The 19,841-nt window shown below is 34.5% G+C and overlaps 1 protein-coding gene across 10 annotated transcripts in view; it reads right to left on the bottom strand.

Moving 5' to 3' along the window:
- Ppfia2 (PPFI scaffold protein A2) overlaps nucleotides 1-19,841 on the bottom strand; it is a 453,020-nt gene that overhangs the window by 355,315 nt on the left and 77,864 nt on the right. For 9 of the 10 annotated variants that reach the window (XM_026391438.2, XM_077799256.1, XM_077799255.1 and 6 more), the window contains one exon: nucleotides 9,472-9,525. The exons of the other annotated variant lie outside the window; for it this stretch is intronic. In XM_026391438.2, the coding sequence (XP_026247223.1) occupies nucleotides 9,472-9,525 (54 nt within the window). The remainder of the gene's footprint in view (nucleotides 1-9,471; nucleotides 9,526-19,841) is intronic. 10 annotated transcript variants of the gene reach the window in all.

Below are 19,841 nucleotides of genomic sequence, written 5' to 3'. Positions count from 1 at the left end.
AATGAATATATATAAGCATATATAAAATCAGTATATAGTAAAAATCAGTATAAATAAAAAAGAAAGGAAGAGAGGAATCAAAAAGAAAACGAGGGAGAAACAACAAAATATAAATGTTTCGAATTTCTGTTGTTGAATTGAAAACTCTGATAACTATTTTGAGGGAAAAGATAGTTGAATTAAAATAATTCATATTGGATTTTAAATTAGACAAACCATAGACTAAAATATATATTATATACATATTTTTAAACATTTTATTAACAAAAATTGAGTATTTTTCTAAAAATACAGGTTTTCAAATATATTTTGCTTGTCCTATTGTATTTAATTCATATATTGGTTTTCCTTCAATTTTTTTTCTTTAAATATATTTTCAATAAATTAATTAGAAATTAACCATTAAGTAAAAAAACAACAAAAAAGCTTATGTCTAACAAATAATTGTCTCATTACATTGAAATTTTTCAAATAATTGAGGATACAGAAGAAGTCATTTTTCAAATGTTTCCTTTTACATTAATTATCAGTTATAGAACATGCTAAGAGATCTCAAAAATGCTTCCCATTTTCAGCAGTTATCCTAAACACAGTTTATTGACATAGGCAATTTGCTATCTTCTCTCTGGCTTACCATTTGCCTCCTTCCTCCCATCTAACTCATATCCCAGTTTCTGCCCTTTACAGTCTCACATCTTGGTTCTCATTACCTTATCAAGTAGTCATCTTGGAAATGGTTTTATTATCTTCTTATTTCATCAGTATGATCCATGTAAAACTCTTGTGACTTTGACATACCACATTCTAGGGGTAAAGATAATAACCCTTACTATTACCATTCTTCATTGGCCTGCCTTAGGATAGCTCCAACCAGGCATCCATCTTCCAAATGAACAGCTGTGGTTCAGTAGTCATACATGTCCATGTTATGGTTTGGAAATGAAATGTCCCCTAAAAGCTCTTTCGGGAATATTCAGAGGTGAAATAATTAGATTATGAGAGCTGTAACCTAATCAGTCCATCCCAGTTTGAAGAGACTGAATCATAGGAACTATAGGCAGGTAGAGCATGGCTAGAGAGGGTAGGTCTCTGGGGACCAGCCCTGGAAGGGCACATCTACCCTGTGACTTCTGCCCCAACCTTCTCTTCTCTTGGAACTGCTTCCTTTTTTTTTTTTTGCCAGAAGCTTCCCTCTGGTGGATATGTCAAATATTAATTAGATACACAAGTCTAAATTGTAGTCTAGATCAATCCAAGAGTGTGATCTAGTCTAGAGGTCTACATTTTTTTTTTCAGTTACTATTCTCTAAGTGGTACTTAAGTTTTTAAATAAGTTAGGATCATTAAGAGAGGAAATACAGGTAGAAAAGAATTCCATGGCCCACATAAATGACCCATCCAACATGCTAACCTCTCAATTCCTTGCTGTCATCAGTTCCCACAAGCTTTTTTCCTACAGTGCTTCATCACCATGTCAATGACCACACCTGGGATCTTATTAACAACTAGGAATACTCAGGTTCTGAAGTGCTTAAATCAAGTAGCTATGTGATGATACAACACTTTATAATTTTTGCTCCTTAATCATCTCTCCACTTCATATCCTATATTGGCTCTTGTGTCCTCTCACTTCTGTCATAACTAAGCTCTTTGAAATACTTGTCTGTAGCCACTGAATTAAGTTCTTTGTCTTACATTTAAATTTCCAGGCCACTGGAAACTTGATTTCACCCTAATTATGCCACTAAAATTGTTTTAACCTTGATCACCACTTAACGTCTTAAAATATATCCTGGACACTCTATTTTTTTTCTTAAATTCATGACATCACAAACCTGCTTGTAGGTCTTTTAATCCTCTCTTAACCTTGCATTTATGATCCTTTACCTTTCTGGTATTATTTCCATGTATCAACTGTATTTAGTCCCTTTCTGGGTATATTTTTTCCCTGACATTTCTCTTTTCCTTATCTCAAATGTTTTTCTTCCTCAGAGCTTTATTCTGAACTCTTCTATTTCTGATTACATTTTTTTTGTGGGGGATGATTTCACATACTCCAGTAGCTTCAGTAAGTTTTTCTACATGTCCAAATCATTGGTTTAAAATTTAATCTCATCTTTAAATTTCAAAATCATTCATTTATTCCCAACTTGGTCATCTCAATTTAATGTATCTATAAATGATTTCATTTCCCCATTCAAAAATCCTCCAAGTCATGAGTTTCTTGACACTATGAATGGTCCTTTCATTCATTCAGTTGCCAGAGCAGAAATTTCAAATCTTAGAATTGACTTCCCTCATAGGTCTCATATTCCTCCCTCCAGATGACCATTATCCTCATGGTCTCATCAATCAGCTCCCCTCCCCAGTCTCATTGCCACTATATTGGCTCATATGAACCATTTTTGTTTTATTTTTATTTTTTTTTAATTTTTAATATTTTTTATTTGTTTTACTTAGTTACACATGACAGTACAATGATCTTGACATATCATAATTTGAATCAGATGGGATATATAATTTCTCATTTTTCTGAGTATACAGGTTGCAGAATCACATTGGTCATGCATTCACATATATACACACAGTAATAATAATGTCTGTTTCATTCTACTATCCTTCCTATCTCCCCAATCCCTCCCCTCCCACTCATCACTTCTCTCTACCTAATCTAAGGTAGCACTATTCTTTATTTTTCCCTCACAACTTCATACGTGTATTTTGTATAACAATGAGGGTCTCCTTCCACCATCCATGCAATTCCCTTTCTCCCTCCCTTTCCCTCCCTCCCCTCTTCCCTATGTAGAGGTAATCTTTTCCCCATGCTCTTCCTCTCTTCCCCATTTTGAGTCACCCCCCTTATATCTCCTGAAATATTGCTCTTGACTAGTTTTGTTTCTTCAACTGTTCTCAAAATTTTTATTAACACATAATAATTGTACAGTGTGCTATTTCAACACTTGCATATAATCTATACCAATTAAATCAAGGAAGTTTCTACTTTACCATCCTTTTGTGTTTGCAGTCTTCAAGCTCTTTTCTTCTAAATAGTCATAAAAGTTAAAACAAGTTATAATGAACTATCGTATCATGTGCTACAGAGTATTAGAACTTATTACTTCTATAAAACTGTTTTGGTACATATTATCCAACCTCTCACTAGACCCCCTCTGCCAACCCTTTCCAACCTCTAATAATCAATACTATAAATTCTGGGGATGGTGTTATGGCTCAGTGGTGGAGTGCTTGCCTATCACGTGTGAGGTACTCTATTTGAGCCTCAGCACCACACAAAAAATAAATAAGTAAAATAGATTTATTTTAAAAAAAAGAATTCATGAAAGAACAGGTATAAAGCCATATTTAAAAATATTATGAATTTTGATCAACTTTTAAAAAAATATATGAGAGAGAAAATAAGAAATTTTTATTTTAGAATCTGACTTAACAAACAAAAATATCAACATTATAATTTTTGTCATTATCCTTCTGGGGATAATCTCTGTGCTTTAGATTTTTCTATAATCCACTCCTGAACTAGGGAAAAGAAAATATTTCTAAAGGAAATATCTAAGTGATGCTCCTATTTAAAGATTTAATGGTTCCTCACAGTCCTTAGTATAGAATACAAATTCCTTCCATGAATTTGCTCATATTCTTGCCTCTAATTAACTTTCTAACCTTTATCTCACCACTGTCTCCCATTCCCCACTCACATTATATTTTTATTTTTTACCTATGCTATGCAGATGCAATTTCCTTTGCATAAACTACCATGTTCTGCCCCTTCATTAGGCAAAATTCCACTCATCTGCAAATTTTCAAGATAAACATTTCATTCTGTTGGCTTTCCTGAATTCTCCAGCTCCTTTGTGTTTTTTTTTTCATCAATTGGATTATATGATCTTCCTACTCACTTTCATTTTACCTGGTTCCTATATGACTCTATAATTATTATTTTTTTTTACCAAACTGTCTGTCTAATTATATTGTAAGATTTTGAAGAGAATAACTATGCATCTCTAAATCAAATGTCTAGCATATAATGTCTACTCAGTTATACACTAAATTTGTAATAAACAAATCAAAGGACAAAAGGAAATAATAAGAAAAATAAGATTCAAGTTAAATTAATTATCTTGAATTATATCACAGTTCAGATTCCTATCATTTTATCTATCTTTTGAATTCAGTAGAACTTTAGTGGTTTTTGACTAATCAAAATCAGTTTGAGAGATTTTTTAAGTTTTAATCCCATTTAAACTTGGTCTAAATAGCATCCTCAGGAAGCTAATTTATTTTTTCAAAAAATTTATAATGTGTTTACCTGAATTGCCAAGAACCATCAAGAAGCTATAAAACGAGAACAGAAAGTACAAAAATACAGAATGTGCAATTCTTCTTCCTCAGTGGGGGAAAAATTAATAGAGCTAAAGAATGTTCAGGACAGTGTGCATATCAAGCCTAAGAATGAATCAGATGGCAATTCACTTATAATCCCACTCTAGAAATAAAAAAGAATCTTCAACATTTGGAAAAAGAAATAGAGAAATTTAGAAAACTAAGTTCTGTAGGCAGCGAATTTATAGATTTTTTTTTCTAAGGTCACAAAAATTGGAAACAAGCAAAAAAAATTAAAAAGGGGGGATTGAATAATCTCAATAGCATTCTTTCTGTTAATTTCTAGGTGGGGCCATAAGATAAACTCAGCCTAAAAACCTCAATATCATCTTGTGAAAGAATGAAACGTTTCCACATTTGACCAATTTTGGTATGTACTATTTTTTTGGAATGTATTTCATGTATTCTGAAGTTTCACCCATATCACTCTTGATTAGATTTTGTCCACATTGACCTCTAAAAGATATCAGAAAGGATAATATAGTAAATAGCACATTAATTATGAGAATATTTTTTTAACCCAAATCTCAAAATGAAATACCCTTCCTCATGTATGTTAGTCTGCTGAAATATGCATCACCAGACTTATCTTTTTTTGGCCAATCTGATCTTCAATCTTTAGATCTCATAGCTTACAGTCTAGGAGGAATTTGGGTACCGGGCCATGTCTGGTCAACACCTCTAAACTACCAGCTCATGGGCTCAACAGGGTTTATTAACATCTCACACTCTGGTTCCACACTGAACTGCACACCTGGTTCCTGCACTGCAGATGTACAATAGGATTCATGGATTGTACCCTAGTTCTTGAATTTCCAAAATTCTCCTGGCCATCAGAAGCTGAGACGCTTACATCTTATCCTGGATTGCCTAGTGTTGGCTGACAATTGGCTTACCTGGGACATGCTGATTCCTAACACTTCCCAAGTTTTTCACATATTAATACTGTTAATATTTTTTTAAAAAACTGTAAAATGTGACAAAATAGTCAACAATCATTGCTCAGTATCCATCAGAGATTGGTTCTCTCATGGATACCCAAATCTGTGCATGCTCAAGTTCCTTACATAAAATAGCATACTATCTGCATAAAACCTACACACAAGTTCTCATACTTTTACACTGTATTGTTTAGAAAATAACTACGCAGAACAAGTCTGTACATTTTAGGTACAAATAGAATTCCTTTTTCAAATATTTTAATTTGCATTGGGTTGAATCCACAAATACAGAATCTGGGATAGGAAGAGTCAACTATATTTGAAAAATAGTGTTTAACTTAATTATTATATTTTACCCTTAGATTTTAATTATCTAGCTTATTTCCTTTATCTTCCTATATAGATGCTATGCTATGTTTTTATACTGTAGGTTAATCTGTGTCAATTTTTTTATTAATAGGAAATCTATGAAGATGCAGAATATTTTATATAATTTTCAAAGACAGATTTAAGTTAATATTTAACAGATAAAATGCTGAATGAATGTTCTCTCTCATGAATGCATAGCTATATAGTAATTTCTTTACCAGAATAAAGGATTTTTGGTGATGAAAGAGTTTATTTTATGTGATGAAAAACAATTTTGTTGGGCGTGATGGCACACACCTGTAATTCCAGTGGCTCAATAGGCTAATGCAGGAGGATCACCAGTTCAAAGTCAGTCTCAGCAATTTGTCAAGGCTCTAAGAAACTCAACAATACTCTGTCTCTAAACAAAATATAAAAAAAGTGCTGTGGATGTGAGTCAGTGGTAAAGCCTCTGGTACCAAAATTAAATAAATAAGTAAAAATTAAAAAGGAATAATCTGCAAGTTCTATTTGTTGCAGCACTTAATTTCCAATTACTAAATTTAAAAAACAAGTCTCTTCAAATCTTGTTCATAAGAAAGCTATTATCTTTACACTTTTTGAATTGCCCCTAGAAATCATTAATGAGCAGTTCTGTCTTTCATTATTAGCATTGAAACTGAGATTTCTTGAATTTTTGGAAAATTTACTTAACATTTATTGTCAAAATATTAATACAAAATATGCCTGGAGTTCCTCAAATTTATCCTTATTAAATATGCAAATTTTCCATAACACTTGCGAATATGACACAACATTTTATACATGCCTTACAATTTGAAATAATAAATACTTATGTGTACCCAGATCAAAATTTTCAGTTCTTAAAACATGCCATTTTATTTCAAGATCTTTCTGAGTTCTCTATTATTCTGGTAAAGAAATTACTATACTGCTATGCATTCTTGAGAAAGAACATTCATTAGCATTTTATATATTCTGTTAAACGAATAAAAAAAATAAAAGAACCTTAAATTTCTTACCAATGCAACTTTTATGATAGAATGCTTTTAGTTATGCATTGAAGTTATACAAAATACATAACTTTAGAGATAGACAATAGTATTTGATCTATTAATGACATTTAAAAGAGAAAAATATAAAATTTGAAATGAATTTAGATTATGTTTAATTTAATTGGCTTTCAGTTTTCTGACTTGTAATTAAATTTAAAAGCTTTATTTAAAAATCATTCTATGTATTTATTTATTGGTACTGGGGATTGAACTCATGGGCACTTGACCACTGAGCCACCTCACCAGCCACATTCCATATTTTATTTAGAGACTGGGTCTCACTGAGTTGCTTATTACCTAACTTTTGCTGAGACTGGCTCTAAACTCCTAATCTTCCTGTCTCAGCTACTTGAGCAGCTAGGATTACAGGTGTGTGCCACTGAACCCATCTAAAACTCATTCTTATATTACTTAAATAATCCTGGCAAATTTGACCATTTCACCTTCATACTTAAAGAATTTTATAAAAACTTTAAAGAGGGCTAAAGAAAATGACTTTATTACATTGACTTTATTACTTTATTAAAATCTGGGGTGTGAGAATCTCAACCCAACCAATGAATTAATCTCTGATGGGATTAATTGAGTGGTAACTGAAGTGGTAGGGTTTGGCTGGATGTGAGAACTGAGTGCATGGCTTTGGGATATATATATTTTGTATCTGAAGAGTGGAGTCTCTCTGTGTTTCCTGATCACCACAATGTGAGCTGTTTCCCTCCACCACCCTCTTCTGCCATGATGTTCTGCCTCACCTCAAGCCCTGAGGAATGGAGCCACCCTTCTATGGACTTAAGACCTCTGAAACTGTGAGCCCTCAAATAAACTTTTTCTTCTTATAGTTGTTCTGGTCAGATCCTTTAGTCACAGCACCGAAAAAAGCTGATTAAAATACAAAGGGTTTCTTTCAACAGCCAGACCCCAGGCCCACTCAATTTTCCATGTTTGCAAATATGCTCTCTTAAAGGATATGATAAACTAATCTAGCATGCAAATAATGAATAATATTTTTTTCACTACTTGTAGAAGAGATGGGTTTAGTTTAACTTTGTTCCAGAACAAGTCCTTCTCAAACTTATCTCTAATGTAGAATTCTTTAAGGAATCAGTGAACAGATGAGGGAAGTATTTCATAGGATGGATTTAATCTTCATATAAAAAGAGAATGGTGCATACAGGCACAGAGCAAGGCAACAGGTTGAAATTACATCACATCAGCAGTACCTACAATACTTAAATACAAGCTGGTCCTATCAATATATATCCTGGGTTGACTTATATGTCATCTTTATTTATGCTGCAAGGTAATATAAGTAGTTGTCTGCAGCCAATACATTTTTCCTACATAAGTTAAGATGAAGAAAATCAAAACAAAGGAAAGAATTACAATTTGTTATTTAGCTCTTTCTTAGGAGCAACTTGATTAAGATTAAGTAACTCCATTACATGTGTTATGGTTTAGATATGAGGTATCGGCTCTGAGAGTATTCAGAGGTGAAATGATTGGATTATGAGAGTTATAACCTGATCACTGTTGGGGATTGATTGGACAGTAACTGTGTGCATATAGGGTATGACTGGAATAAGTAGGTCACTGAGGGCATGACATGGGGGTTTATATATTTTTCTTAGTGAGTAGAGCTTGCTCTCTGCTTCCTGGTTGCCATATTCTGAGCTGTTTTCCTCTGTCAGGCCCTCTGCCATGTGTTCTGCTTCACGTTGGGTCCAGAGCTATGGAGTTAGCCAACCATGTACTGAACCTCTGAATACATAAGCCAAAATAATCTTTTCCTCCTCTAAATTGTTATTCTTATATTTTTTGGTCACAGCTATGAAAAACTAACTAAAACAACAGGAGAGTGAAACAGAAGAGGAAAGAATTTCAATTAAATGCTATCTTTTCTATATTTCACTGGTGTTTTAATGAAACTATGTACTTTACTGACATCCCTAGGTGAAGCATATCTAAAAACTGGCAACATTGAGTTTTATGTGTCCCTCATTAAATTTCTCCATGGTAAGTGAAAGGCAAACAGTGATAAGAATTTGTGCACTGACTATTTGTTAAAATAAATCAAATCTGTCTTGTAACTTTATACACTTTGAATTCATATTTGTATCTCTCTTGATATTATGGGAATGTCATTTTGATCAATGTTTTCTCAAATAAGAAATCACAGTAAGGACCAAGATGTTCTAATACTAGGACATCAAGCTCCTCTTATTGCTTAAAAGTAATGTTTAAAAATTAGAAAACACTATCTCTAATTTTTTAAAAAAGATTTCTGGGTTAAATAGGAAAGAAACAATGATATCAAGAATCAATGGTATTTATAGCATAAATATAATTTTCATCAGTAAATAGAAAATATAGTGCAACAAAATTCTACCCTCATATTTGGAATGGTAAACTTTCTAGTTAGAGTAATCCATTAGCAGAACATAAATTATTAATATATTCTAATGAAGTTTTTGTTCATATTTCAATGCCTATAAATGAATAAATGGAGATGGATTTCATGGGTAATTACAACATTTTAAAACACCAGACCACACTTCAAAACAAATTCAGGTTTTTGAGTTAATTACTACAATAGCTATATTTCAAAAAGTACTTATATATGGCATATGATAAACAGTCATCTGATGATCTGGCATATACACAATTCAATTTGTCAACAGTTAAATTTAATGAAGAATCTAACTTACCGGTGGATCAGCCCCCTTAGAACCAGTCAGCCCTCCTGTTAGGGATTCGATATCCTGAAAAGGGGAGAGGTGTGATTGTAAAATGGCTACTCAATAGCATGGAGCATTCCCCAGTCCCACAGCATAATACTATCTTCAATTGTAATGTTAGGGCAGTTCAGCGACTCTTCTTCTTTTTACAATCTGACATACAATTAGTACTACACAAATAGGTTGTATCTAAAGATATATATAATTTTTTTCATCTCTGTAGAGTCTGTAGTACATACATATATACTTGTGTTTGTGTGTGTGTATATATATACATATAATATAGAGGTTATTAGTGAATATATACACACACAAATATATATATATATATATATATATATGTTAATTATTCTGGAAATATGCAAATAAAATGGGACAAGACAGGAAAATAGATGTTACATCTTTAAAAATCCAAGTGAGAGCAGAATAGGAAAAAAATTACCTTGAATTATCATAACATAAATCTTATGGAAAGTGCCTAACCTACAAAATTTTTAAATTATCTATGATCTACTCCATTACAATATAGAGAGAGGATACAAGGAGATAAAGATTAGCTGTTCTGTTATAAAGATCAATTTCTAATCTCGAATCAGTAACCACAGAAGGTCATGCCTGAGTAATGACTACAGTTGTCAAGGTGATCATAAGTAGGGAAATAGGTAATATTGTGATAAGCTGTGGAGGCTGAGCCCTGTTTATAGGGACAACCACAACTAAATATTATCAGTTATATGGCTTTGGTGTTAGGCATGCCAATAATTAGATTTTTCAGAAGAAACTAGAATTTGATGTTTTAAAATAAAATCTCGCTAGTTTTTAAAAATGTTTCCATGGTGGATTACAGTTACACATAAAATTAGGGTTCATTTTCACATAATCATTCAAGCATGGACTATAATTTGATCCATTACAGTCCACAGTACCACCTATTTCCCACATTTTTAGTGTTTGTAATTGATTTAGACCTCTCATCAATCACAATGAAAAAATTAGCACATCATACACATATAAAAAAATCAAAACAAAACAAATCCACCCTTGTGTGTTCAAAGGCTGCTGGATAGGAGTTTAGAACTACACTGGAGAATTACACTTTTTACTAAAAAAGCTCTTTCTTGTGACCCTGATCATTTCTTACCTGTTTGCATATGGTTTAAATAGGAGGGACAAGTAACCCAGGTAAATAACATTTCATAAGAAAGTAAAAGAGAAAGATAAATGAATCAAGATTGAAATAAAAGAAAATTAGATGTCTATGATTAGAGAAACAACCAATACTTTGAAATCATTTAAGTGAATTAATAACATAGGTATCTTTCTTGAAATTACCTATGGGGGCTTTTCTGAGGGAGTCCCAGACACCCTCCTTGTGACAGTGATCCTAACAGCTAAACACCTCTTCACCCTCAATATAATTAGGCTACTGGCAGAAGCTTGGCTTGCTAGTCCTAAGAGGCGTCATGACTGTGCTCATCTGGTCTTCTAAGAGAGGAGGTTAGAGGCCAATCTTCAGGGTGGCATGTATAGATCCAGGCTGCTGCTATTGCTTCTCCAGGATCTTGGAAAGGTGATATTCTATTTCCTTTGGCAAGAGGAGAAGGGAGCTGGTTTTATGAACATGTGCCCCTGCCATTAGGAGTCAATAAAATTTGACCAAGTAAGAAAAGAAAACTGCTCTGTCTTGGGATTCTCTCCTATATTACTCTTCACTCAGAACTTCACCATATCATTTTCTCCTGGCATACAAGGAATGGGAAATCTTTATTTGTGGTGTTGGAGACTGAACACTGGGACTGAGCTAGGCAAGTGCTCTACCACTGAGCTACATCCCCAGATGCAGAATGGGATGTTACTGAAACACTAAAGGCAGGAGAGGAGGAAGTGTGGTGTATGTTTCCATGTGAAGATGCTGACTTTGAGAGGAACTCAATGGATGATAAATTTCTTTGTGCATATTATATTGAGTGTCACAAATGATAAGGCAACCACAAGGACGATTCACCAAGATAATTATTAAGTTGTCTTTTTAATAACAGACACCACACCCACACACTCACATATAGTGTGTATAGGTATATAGACATAGATACACTTCCCACTTATCCAGAAAGCTTTTGAGGAACTACCCCTTTCCCTCCCCCATCTTTAAAAGAGGCTTGTAGCTGGGTGGCGTGGTGCATGCCTATAATCCCAGTGGCTCAGGAGGCTGAGGCAGGAGGATCAGGAGTACAAAGCCAGCCTCTGCAACTCAGGGAGGCCCTACACAACTTAACAAGACCCTGTCTTTAAATAAAATACAAAAAAGGGCTGAAGATGTGGCTCAGTGATTACGTGCACTAGGGTTCAATTCCTGACATCAAAGCAACAACAAAAAGAGTTGTAAAAATGACTTCAACTATTCAACTGTTAAAGGAGTCTGCCATAAAATAAAGATGATATAGAATCTGGTAGTCTGTCCTAGAGTATTTTATTTGAGGAATGTTTGAAACTAGATGTTCTCTTTGCCTTTAACTCAGTTTAATACAGCTTTCTGGCTCTCAAAAGCCAAAATGTCCCCATTAATATCTCTCTATTGTTAGGTCAATTTGTAAAGGACCTTTCCTCATCTTCCTGTTGAAATTACTTATTCCAGTGTTACACACACCAAAAGGAATCAAATCACTTAAATTATCTGATCTTAAATGTTATTTATTTATCTTAATGTTCTTATTAAGTAATGTAAGTATGTCCTATATAATAAAAGAATGAGATATATTTATAAATTAGCAGATAAAATGAATAACCTAATTGAATTCAAAGACAAAATGTAACTTCAAATTTGTTTTAGAATTCCATGATGTGGTTTGACATTAGGTATCAAATGGCTAAAAGGTAAGATTAATACAAATTAGAATTCCCAGTTTATCATACTTGATAAATATTCCTGTTGTGACAATGACAAAATCAAAAATCTATTCATAGGAAAAATTATTACCAACCATATTTAAAATGAAGTGAAATGATGTTAAATACATTTTGAGATAATATTTGCCTGTCTTCACAGGCATAGGAAGGCATATATATTATATTAGCAATTGGAATTCTAATGCAACTATGAGAAAATGTAAAAATCAATTCAGGTAACAAACATTTCTAAGAATTTAGTTCATAAAATTTGTAATTATTTTTTACAAAAATAGTGAACAGTCCTTGTTATAATAGATAAGTGTGCCCATTTTCTGATTTTTAAGAATTTTAAACTTTTCATGTTAATCATGATCTTGAAAAAAAGAATTTTAATGAGTGAAAAAAGGTATTGATATGTGTTGTTTTTAAAAGTGTTGAATTTAACATAAACCATGACTTTACGATTCTAAAGAGTCCATAAATGTGCATTTTTATCCCCTTAACTCATTCAATTATAAAACAATTTTTGAGCTTATGTTCTATTTTTGTAAAGCAAGTAAGAGTGTCCTACTTGGAAAGAAGCCCAAGTCAAACATGGCTTATCATTTGATGCAAAAGGAATTTTGTTCAGGTGTGAATAATGAACAAATGTGCATGAATGCATAACAAGATAATGGGTAAAATAAACAAATCTTTTGAGGAACTATGAAACTATACATTGCTATAACCCTTAAATGATAACTAAAAATAAGTCAATCTTTTTGAATGTTATGGAATATTTTATCTGTAAAAGTAAAATCTTTGACAATGCCAAAGTGTTACTTAAAGGTATTTTTCTATGCCCAACAACAGATAGGATATCAAATAGTAAAAGTATTGGCTTTCTAGAAAGTTTTAAAAATTACTATTGTAGTGTTATTTGATTAAAGCAAAAACAAACTTTTATTTATATGGTATACTGTGTATAGTTCATCATTTGCATCTAATAGCTAACAAAATAACTACTACTTACTGAATATTTATTATGTGCCAGTTGTAAATGCTTTGTACTCATTAATGATAACTTCTTAATAAGCAAGTTATTTCTTTTCTACTTAGGAAAATAGATAATATACCCAATAGCATGACATGTAGCTTTTAAGAAGTTGGATTACAAAACATGTTTATAAGACACCATACCCATAACACACCGTGCTTTTCAATATCGGTACTAGAGGAGCAGCTTCACCTTATACCTGGTGGCTTTTGATATGTCCACATTGGCTTTGTAAGCAAGACTAAACCATGAGCTGACCCATATCTGGATTCAGTGTCCTGAGGGCCGCCCTGTACATTGCAAGGGAGGTTATTCTTAGGGGGAGCTTCTAAATAGGTGTTTTTCCTCAGCCTCCTGGGCACTAAAGAGGCCTGGGGCTGCCCACTTCACACCTTCCCATAACAGTTCCATTTACAGTAAATAAGCCTACTTAGATGCAGTATGGAATTGGCTACCCCTTAACAGAGAAGCCTACCTCTCTTGTTTTCCTGTTATCTGGTTCATCCAGTTTATTGTTGTCCTGTGGGTTTGGAATCCAAGGCCAGAATTTGAGTGAGATAGGTAGGTGCTTATGGTGCAAAATTTAAGGAGGCATACATCCTGAGTTATTTTGCATGATCATAAGAGTGAGAGCCTCCTTAAATTTACTTCCCTAAACACCACATTTGTCTCATCCTAGTCTGTACTCTTCTAGGGTCATGGGAGCTGAAACCATGGTAGACTTCGTTTTGCCATTTGGATTCATTGTCTCCTTACCACTTGGATCTACAGAAAGGTGGCAAGCTAACCTAGTAACTACATCACGTCATTGCTCAGGGCTCTATGCCAGCAATGCATATTCTCCATGAAAGGGGTTGCTAACTTCTACACACACGAACAAAACAAAACAGGATCTATTAATTATACAATCAACTTTATTTTGATAAAAATTTATTAATGAAACTTCCATTTCCCTTCCCAAGTTATGAAATACCTAAGTGAAGCTATTAGGAAGTCTCCTTGACACAGTTGTAAAGTTGGTTTCTTTAACTGGAAATCTCTTTTTCTGGGATGGAATTCTGGCCCATGAATCAGAAGCATAGGGCTTAGGAAGGCTGAATTGCAAAAGTGGGACAATCAGCATCAGAGCTCTAAGTAGAATGGGATTGGAGAGCAGCCTGAGGCATGGTATCATCTCCACACAGGTTAAGATTAAACTCCAAATATGGAGTTTAATCTTAATCTATGCACTCCTCCTCATGGTTCCCTGCTCTAAGAATTAACATATTTTTATTTGACATATAGTTCTAATGATGAAGCTATAGGAATCAATCTTGAGATTTTTTTTTAGTGTAAGTAAGTCATTTGGTTCAAATATTATAAATCCTTCTTCCTCTGTGTAGAGGTGGGGAAAATCAGAATATTAGGATTTGAAGTCTTTCTCAGGGATATTACTTTTAATCCCTAAAGACTACAATCAACTATTAATGATAAAGGAAAAGATGATAAAAATTGTTTAGGTATCAAATACAATAAAAATGAAGAAAATGAATCATAGTCAATTGAATTTACATCACTTATGCCTCAAGACCTGATAGTGAAATTTAAGGTTAATAGCTAAGTTACTAAAAAATCATTTTATATAACATGAAAATATCTAAAACATTGCAATAATTGGTAACAATTGTAAGTAATTAAATTGCTTATTTACTCCCCCAGTGCCTGCAAGCTAGGCGAACCTGCAACCCACGGGCGGGCGGGTCACGCCCAGCAACCAGCCAAGTGACAGAGCAGCTACACGCGCCTGCGGGGAACGCGGACCGGACCCACTAGGACAGGTCCGGCGGCCGGCTGAGGGCCAGGCCCGTCCCCTCCCCCAGTGTCTGCAAGGTAGGCGGGACTGTGAACACCAGCAGAGCGGGCCCAAAGCCTGCTGAGGGGCGGAACCGACCCCACCCCCAGTGCCTGCAAGCTAGGCGAACCTGCAACCCATCGGGAGGTTAGGCCCAGCAACCTACAGAGTGACACAGGTGCCCCTGGCGCCTGCTGGGTAGGCTGACCTTTGACCGACCAGCAGAGCAGACCTAGGGCCTGCCAGCATGGTAGACGGATCACACTAATTGGAGGAGGATCACAGCCACTACCTGCCCTGCAAGGGTGATTTTTCAACTATACAAGAGCAATATAAATAAATAGAGGGAAAATATCAAAGACACAACAATTTCACCAAGCAGAAAGAAACGCCAGCAGTATGAAACGACAAGGAAAGAAAGGACAACAGGCAATGCAGGTCAACTCAACTTTAGAAGAGGTAATAGCTGCAACAGATGGAATGTCAGATAGAGAGCTCAGGACATACATGCTTCAGATGATCTGGAGTCTCAAGGAAGACATGAGACAGCAAAATCAGACAATGAAAGATCACATTGACAAACAAATCCAGGAAGTAAAAGATCAATTTCACAGGGAGATAGAGGTAATAAAAAACAAACAAATAGAAATCCTAGAAATGCAAGAAACAATAAACCAACTTAAAAACTCAATTGAGAATACTACCAGCAGAGTGGATCACTTAGAAGATAGAACATCAGACAATGAAGACAGAGTATTTCAACTTGAAAAGAACATAGATAGCTGAGCAAGTCTACTAAGAAACCATGAGCAGAATATTCAAGAACTATGGGATAATATCAAAAGACCAAACTTAAGAGTCATTGGGATACAGGAAGGCACAGAGCTCCAAACCAAAGGATTAAGCAATCTATTCAGTGAAATAATACAAGAAAACTTCCCAGACTTGAAGAATGAGACAGAATCCCAAATCCTAGAAGCCTACAGGACGCCGAATGTGCAAAATCATAAGAGATCCACACCTAGACACATTATAATGAAGATGTCCAACATACAGAATAAGGAGAGAATTTTAAAAGCTACAAGGGAACAGAAGCAGATTACATTTAGGGGTAAACCAATCAGGATAACAGCTCATCTCAAAACACAGACTCTAAAAGCTAGAAGATCCTGGAATAACATATTTCAAACGCTAAAAGAAAATGGGTTCCAACCAAGAATCGGGTATCCCGCGAAATTAAGCTTCAGGATGGAAGATGAAATTAAAACATTCCACGACAAACAAAAGTTAAAAGAATTTGCAGCTAGAAAACCATCTCTTCAAGAAATCCTTGGCAAAACACTACAGGAAGAGGAAATGGAAAACAACAATGAAAACCAACAGTGGGAGGTAGGACAGTAAAGGGGGGAAAATAATCAAAGAGGAAAACAAATCAGGTTTAATAGCATTAATAAACAAACTATGGCTGGAAGAACAAACCATATCTCAATAATAACCCTAAATGTTAATGGCTTAAACTAACCAATTAAGAGACACAGGCTACTTGAATGGATCACAAAACAAGACCCAACAATATGCTGCCTGCAGGAGACGCGTTTGATAGGAAAAGATATACATAGACTGAAGGTGAAAGGTTGGGAAAAATCATATCACTCATATGGACTGCGGAAACAAGCAGGAGTGTCCATACTCATATCAAATAAAATAGATTTCAAGCCAAAGTTAATCAAAAGGGATAAAGAGGGACACTACATACTGCTCAAGGGAACCATACACCAAGACATAACAATCATAAATATATATGCCCCAAACAACGGTGCTGCTATGTTCATCAAGCAAACTCTTCTCAAGTTCAAGAGTCTAATAGACCACCATACAATAATCATGGGAGACTTCAACACACCTCTCTCACCACTGGACAGATCTTCCAAACAAAAGTTAAATAAGGAAACTATAGAACTCAATAACACAATTAACAACCTAGACTTAATTGACATATATAGAATATACCACCCAACATCAAGCAGCTACACTTTTTTCTCAGCAGCACATGGATCCTTCTCAAAAATAGATCATATATAATGTCACAGGGCAACTCTTAGACAATATAAAGGAGTAGAGATAATACCATGCATCTTATCTGATCATAATGGAATGAAACTGAAAATCAATGATAAAAGAAGGAAGGAAAAATCATGCATCACTTGGAGAATGAACAATAGGTTACTGAATGATCAATGGGTTTTAGAAGACATCAAGGAGGAAATTAAAAAATTCTTAGAGTTAAATGAAAACACAGACACAACATATCGGAATCTATGGGACACATTGAAAGCAGTTCTAAGAGGAAAATTCATTGCTTGGAGTGCATTCCTTAAAAAAAGAAAAAACCAACAAATAAATGATCTCATACTTCATCTCAAAATCCTAGAAAAAGAAGAGCAAAACAACAGCAAAAGAAGTAGAAGGCAAGAAATAATTAAAATCAGAGCTGAAATTAATGAAATTGAAACAAAAGAAAAAATTGAAAAAATTGACAAAACTAAAAGTTGGTTCTTTGAAAAAATAAATAAAATTGACAGACCCTTAGCCATGCTAGCGAAGAGAAGAAGAGAGAGAACTCAAATTACTAGCATACGGGATGAAAAAGGCAAGATTACAACAGACACTTCAGAAATACAGAGGATAATAAGAAATTATTTTGAATCCTTATACTCCAATAAAATGGAAGATAGTGAAGGCATCGATAAATTTCTTAAGTCATATAATCTGACCAGATTGAGTCAGGAGGATATAGACAACCTAAACAGACCAATATCAATTGAGGAAACAGAAGAAACCATCAAAAGATTACCATCTAAGAAAAGCCCAGGACCGGATGGGTATACAGCAGAGTATTACAAAACCTTTAAAGAGGAACTAATACCAATACTTTTCAAGCTATTTCAGGAAATAGAAAAAGAGGGAGAACTTCCAATTTCATTCTACGAGTCCAACATCACCCTGATTCCGAAACCAGACAAAGACACTTCAAAGAAAGAAAACTACAGACCAATATCTCTAATGAACCTAGATGCAAAAATCCTCAATAAAATTCTGGCGAATCGGATACAAAAACATATCAAAAAAATTGTGCACCATGATCAAGTAGGATTTATCCCTGGTATGCAAGGCTGGTTCAATATACGGAAATCAATAAATGTTATTCACCACATCAATAGACTTAAAAATAAGAACCATATGATCATCTCGATAGATGCGGAAAAAGCATTCAACAAAGTACAGCATCCCTTTATGTTCAAAACTCTCGAAAAACTAGGGATAACAGGAACATATCTCAACATTGTAAAAGCAATTTATGCTAAGCCTCAGGCTAGCATCATTCTGAATGGAGAAAAATTGAAGGCATTCCCTCTAAGATCTGGAACAAGACAGGGATGCCCTCTCTCACCACTTCTGTTCAACATAGTTCTCGAAACACTGGCCAGAGCAATTAGACAGACGAAAGAAATTAAAGGCATAAAAATAGGGAAAGAAGAACTTAAATTATCACTATTTGCAGATGACATGATTCTATACCTAGCAGACCCAAAAGGGTCTACAAAGAAACTATTAGAGCTAATAAATGAATTCAGCAAAGTGGCAGGTTATAAAATCAACACGCATAAATCAAAGGCATTCCTGTATATCAGTGACAAATCCTCTGAAATGGAAACGAGGACAACCACTCCGTTCACAATATCCTCAAAAAGAATAAAATACTTGGGAATCAACCTAACAAAAGAGGTGAAAGACTTATACAATGAAAACTACAGAACCCTAAAGAGAGAAATTGAAGAAGACCTTAGAAGATGGAAAAATATACCCTGTTCATGGATAGGCAGAACTAACATTATCAAAATGGCTATATTACCAAAAGTTCTCTATAGGTTTAATGCAATGCCAATCAAAATCCCAACGGCATTTCTTGTAGAAATAGAGAAAGCAATCATGAAATTCATATGGAAGAATAAAAGACCCAGAATAGCAAAAACAATACTAAGCAGGAAGTGTGAATCAGGTGGTATAGCGATTCCAGATTTCAAACTATACTACAGAGCAATAGTAACAAAAACAGCATGGTACTGGTACCAAAACAGGCGGGTGGACCAATGGTACAGAATAGAGGACACAGAAACCAACCCACAAAACTACAACTTTCTTATATTTGATAAAGGGGCTAAAAGCATGCAATGGAGGAAGGATAGCATCTTCAACAAATGGTGCTGGGAAAACTGGAAATCCATATGCAACAAAATGAAACTGAATCCCTTTCTCTCGCCATGCACAAAAGTTAACTCAAAATGGATCAAGGAGCTTGATATCAAATCAGAGACACGGCATCTGATAGAAGAAAAAGTTGGCTACGACCTACATGCTGTGGGGTCGGGCTCCAAATTCCTCAATAGGACACCCATAGCACAAGAATTAACATCTAGAATCAACAAACGGGACTTACTTAAACTAAAAAGTTTTTTCTCAGCAAAAGAAACAATAAGAGAGGTAAATAGGGAGCCTACATCATGGGAACAAATCTTTACTCCT

Source organism: Urocitellus parryii, chromosome 5, assembly GCF_045843805.1.
Source record: "Urocitellus parryii isolate mUroPar1 chromosome 5, mUroPar1.hap1, whole genome shotgun sequence".
Classification (NCBI taxonomy): Eukaryota; Metazoa; Chordata; class Mammalia; order Rodentia; family Sciuridae; genus Urocitellus; species Urocitellus parryii.
The sequence above is the reverse complement of the archived record's forward strand: the minus strand, read 5'-3'. Positions and strand labels throughout refer to the sequence as shown.